The sequence below is a fragment of the Arachis duranensis genome, chromosome 7, assembly GCF_000817695.3.
Source record: "Arachis duranensis cultivar V14167 chromosome 7, aradu.V14167.gnm2.J7QH, whole genome shotgun sequence".
Lineage (NCBI taxonomy): Eukaryota > Viridiplantae > Streptophyta > Magnoliopsida > Fabales > Fabaceae > Arachis > Arachis duranensis.
Window position 1 is genome coordinate 45,514,711 of NC_029778.3, and position 4,578 is coordinate 45,519,288.

The 4,578-nt window shown below is 30.7% G+C and overlaps 1 protein-coding gene across 1 annotated transcript in view; it reads right to left on the minus strand.

Annotated features, from left to right (window-relative positions):
- Positions 1-3,588: 3,588 nt before the first annotated feature.
- Positions 3,589-4,578, minus strand: part of LOC107458854 (serine/threonine-protein kinase CDG1-like) — a 7,117-nt gene continuing 6,127 nt past the window's right edge. Inside the window, exon 11 of the mRNA XM_052251575.1 lies at positions 3,589-3,666. Coding sequence (XP_052107535.1) covers positions 3,589-3,666 — 78 coding nt within the window. The remainder of the gene's footprint in view (positions 3,667-4,578) is intronic.

Consider the following 4,578-nt stretch of genomic DNA (forward strand, 5'->3'; position numbering starts at 1 on the left):
ACTGAAGATAGGCTTATTGGTCTTACCTGAGTCATATCTTTAGCATCAGAAATCTTGGGAATAAGACAGATCTGAGTGTGGTTAAAACCCTTCAAGATTCTGCCCCCAGAAAGGAAGCTCTTAACTGCTCGAAACACATCACCACTAAGTATGTTCCAGAAGCTTTGAAAAAATTTTGCTGTCATACCATCATCTCCTGGGGCACTTTGAGGATGAATGCTAAATGTTGCGCGTTTCACTTCCTCCATAGTCACTGGTCTTTGAAGCCTACGGTTCATGTGAGCTGTAACCTTAGGTTCAAAATCAGTAAACAGAGGTTCAGGGTTCTCATGACAAGTGGAGGAAAAGATGTCCTTGAAATAAGATTCAGCCACAGAAGCAATACCAGCATTTGAAGTAGCCACTTCACCATCATTGCCAGTTAGTTGCCAAATTCTATTCCTTTGGGTTCGATTTCTAAATTTCTGATGGAAGAAAGCTGTATTCTGATCACCAGATTTGAGCCATTTGACTCTAGACTTATCTTTCCAATAAGATTCCTCATTTTGTAATGCTTTTTCAAGTTTGTCCTCTATTTCTGAAATGATGTCGCCTCCATGAATTCCTGCTAAACGAAGTTCCTCTAATTCCGACTGTAGTAAATTAATCTCCACCTTCGAATTAGATCTGTATTCTTGCTGCCATTTGACAATCTTATGCCGACAATGCTTTATTTTTTGAGCTAGGATATACATGGCTGAACCATCAATCTGTTCATGCCAAACCTCTCTAACAATCTGCCGTATTTCATCATTGGAACACCATCTTTCTTGGAATTTGAATCGGCATTTAGATCTATCTGTTCTCGGATTAGAGTCTAGGATAAGAGGGGCATGATCCGAGCCTGATTCTGACAGTCTAAGAACCGTTGCATTGGGATAGAGTTGCTGCCAATCAACTCCAACCAGGAATCGGTCCAGTCTTTCCTGTATCAACTCATCACCCCTCCGTCTATTTGACCAAGTGAATGGTCTTCCGACCATACCAATATCAATCAGGGAATTATCATCAATAAAACTATTAAAGGTTTCAATAGAAGAAGGAGATTTAGCACCCCCACCTTCTTTCTCAAATTGATTAGAAATGGCATTAAAATCCCCCATTAACACAATCTTACCATCGAACTGTTGGGTGACTGAAGTTAATTCAGCAAATTGAGCCATTCTATGTTGATCATTTGAACTGAGATAAACACCTAGAACACCATAGGGATCATTAGAACCAGCTGTCAGAACTGATGCCGCAATAAAAAATCTACCATGCTGTAAAATCTGAACAGTGCAACCATCCCTCCATGCCATTGCCAAACCCCCTGATAATCCATCCGAATCTACAATAAACCATTCCTTGAAACCACAAGATCTTAGTTTTCCTTCAACTTGTCGAGATTGACAGATAAAACGAACCTCGGGGGAGTAGGATTTGCAAATCCCTTTAAGATTGTGGATTGTCAGGGGTCTCCCCAAACCCCGACAATTCCACGAGAGCAGTTTCATATTTCTTTGGGTGCCACTTGAAGGCTGGCACCCTCCACCGTCATAGCAATTATATGAGGGTTCTGAGTTTCTGATTTGTTGTTCATGGTGTAGAGAAAATCAGAATTGGTATTCAATGATTCCAAAGAGACATAAGATATATGAAATGAGTGAATTAGAAAATAGAATGAATTAAAAGAGCAATGAATTGGAAGAGAAAACGAAAATTAGGGAGCTAAGTGAAAAAGAAATTAAGAAAAAATAAAAAATAGAAGAAGATGGAAAAGAGTTTGACGAAGAAAAGACAAAGAAAGGTGTAACCATGGAGGTGGCGCAGTGAAACCCTAGCAGAACGTCGGACGCTAGATGAGGAGTACGTACTCCCACTATTTGTTGGGCCCTTCATCCTATTAGATTATATGAATAAGTATAAAAATAGAAAATTACTTTCCGTTGGTTTTAAGTTTGTATGTGATTTTTGCATTCCTATAAGTTCGACTTATGCAATTTTATGCTTCTTGTCTCTAATTGAGTTTATTGATGAAAAAAGTGATGACCCTTTTTTGAAGAGATAAAAATGTGTACAATATCCAATTTGTTTATGAACATGATACTCATTACTTCAATTTTCATTTTGATTTTTCTATTTTTTTATCTTTTTATTTGATTTTGAGTAGAAGTTTTTGTATCTGTAATTTGTGATGGATCTTAATGTTATTTTCAAACAATTGCTTTTGAAAAATATTTGATTTATGGTGTGAAAACATTGAATTTAGTAATGATATTTGATTATTGTTATATTTTTTCTTACTCTTTGGCAGCCATTGTTGACGGCATTAAAAGATATAAACTTGTTGATTCAGTGCAAGTGATGATCGGAATGAGTTCATATGCTTAAAATCTATATTTATAAAAGAGCCTCAAATTATTACCAATTTTATTTAGGGGTATTCATGGATCGGATAGGATCGGATTGCGAATTTTGTGTAGGTATCTGCATATCCGATCAGCATATTCGCGTATCCGCAAAATTAAAGAAATAAATAAATAAATAATTTTTTATATTTTATTTCAACTAATAATTATCATATATGTTGCATTATTTTAATTTATTATTTAAAAAATGTATGTTTAATATTATTTTAAGAGTAAACATATTTAAAAGAATAGAAAAAATGAATTTTATTGATATTTTTTAATAAAAATAAACTATTAAAAATAATTTTGTGTTTTGCGGATATATCCAATCCGATCCACAAATGTGCGGATCGAATCGGATCGAATCCAAACTTAAAAACTGCAGATATTGGATCCGATCCGATGATTTTAGTGCGGCTCGGATCGAAATTTTGGCCATATCCAATCCGATCTGATCCGCGTTCACCCCTGATTTTATTATCTACCTTAATCTTTCAAATACTAAAATATATTTTTACCATCCTAGAAAGCTCCATGAATTAAATAAGAAAAATATTAGGAGATCATAAAAATTTATTACTTTTATTATCATTTAATTATTAATTTAATTTTTTTAGTCTGATAATTCAATAATATACTTTATCTATACTTTTAAACATTAATGATTCATAACTATAAATAAAAAAATTTTGTTAATCCTCTAATATTTCTTGTTAAACAATATCATTTTAGAAAAAAAAAATAATATCATTCTGCCTTATCATACATCATGTCAGAAGTAAAATCATATAGGAAACATTTTAAGTGCATCGGAGTACTGGTGCTCCAATCATTTTAATCGTTGATCTGAATTATAAAAAATATATATAATATAGAAAAACATTTCAAGTACATTGGGAGTACCGGTGCTCCAATCATTTTAATCGTTGATCTGAATTATAAAAAATATATATAATATATATTAATTAAAACCAACGATTAAAATAACTGGTGCACCGGTATTTTTAAGTCTTCTTTTTCTTCTAATAAATAACCATCATACTATGGTTCACACACCAATAACCAGAGTTTCCCAAATTTTACACTTGAATCTCCATTATCAATTGTGGCTACTCTATGCATAACTTGTCAAGATCTTAGCTTTCTCCTGTTTTCCTTAGCTGTTATATTTTGGCAACAATTCCTCTCCTATTGTGTGGAAATTTTTACTTTCTCCCTCAAGAAGGCGCACAACCTGAGTTACAAGCGTTTCACATGTTGGCAATGTAATATTATTCATACTACATATACAGGAAGAAATCCAATATTATTATGCAAATATATACAGGGCTACTTCGTCTTTAAACTCTTTGATACATTATTGTTAATGCTTCTATACATATATATAACTTTTGAAATATGAATTGGATTCATTTTTTCTGATAATGATGAGTCATAATATAAAAATTAAATCAAATAAAAAATTTTAGAAGTAACATAGGCTAATAATATAATATCAAAATTAAATTGGTGTTATAGTTAATTAATAAAAAATATTTCTGGTATATTAAAAAGATCATTCTAGTATGATAATATTATGGTAATTATCGTGACTATGGTATTTTAAAAAATGTTGTTAAAATTAAAATAATATTTTTTAATTATTAAACAACATTTTTAAAAAAATATTATTTAAAAATATTACTAAAATATAAAAAAGTATGATTTTAATTTTAATGACACTTATATTAGTCATTATAGACACTATAGTATAGTTATAGTAGAATTTGCTATACTAAAATTCAGTTTTTATTATATATTTATGCATATTTTTTTACATATTTTTTTAACTAATGAACCACTAAAATAATTAAATTTGCAATAAACGAATAATCAAACTTGCTTATAAAAGTAAAATGAAAAAATTTTATAAAGTACCGAATATATATTTTTACACGTAACGACTGATTGATGATTGAATTTTAGTGTATTTGTCCATGATTGTTAATCACTAAAAACCTAGCAACATTTCTAGCATGTATTAATAAACTTTATGAAAAACAAAAGCAAAGACAAATCTAATTATCTAAGTGAAGTTTAAAATAAAACGACTTTTTATTATATGTTATTTATTAAAAAGTATTTTTTTATTATTTTTAAACTTTGA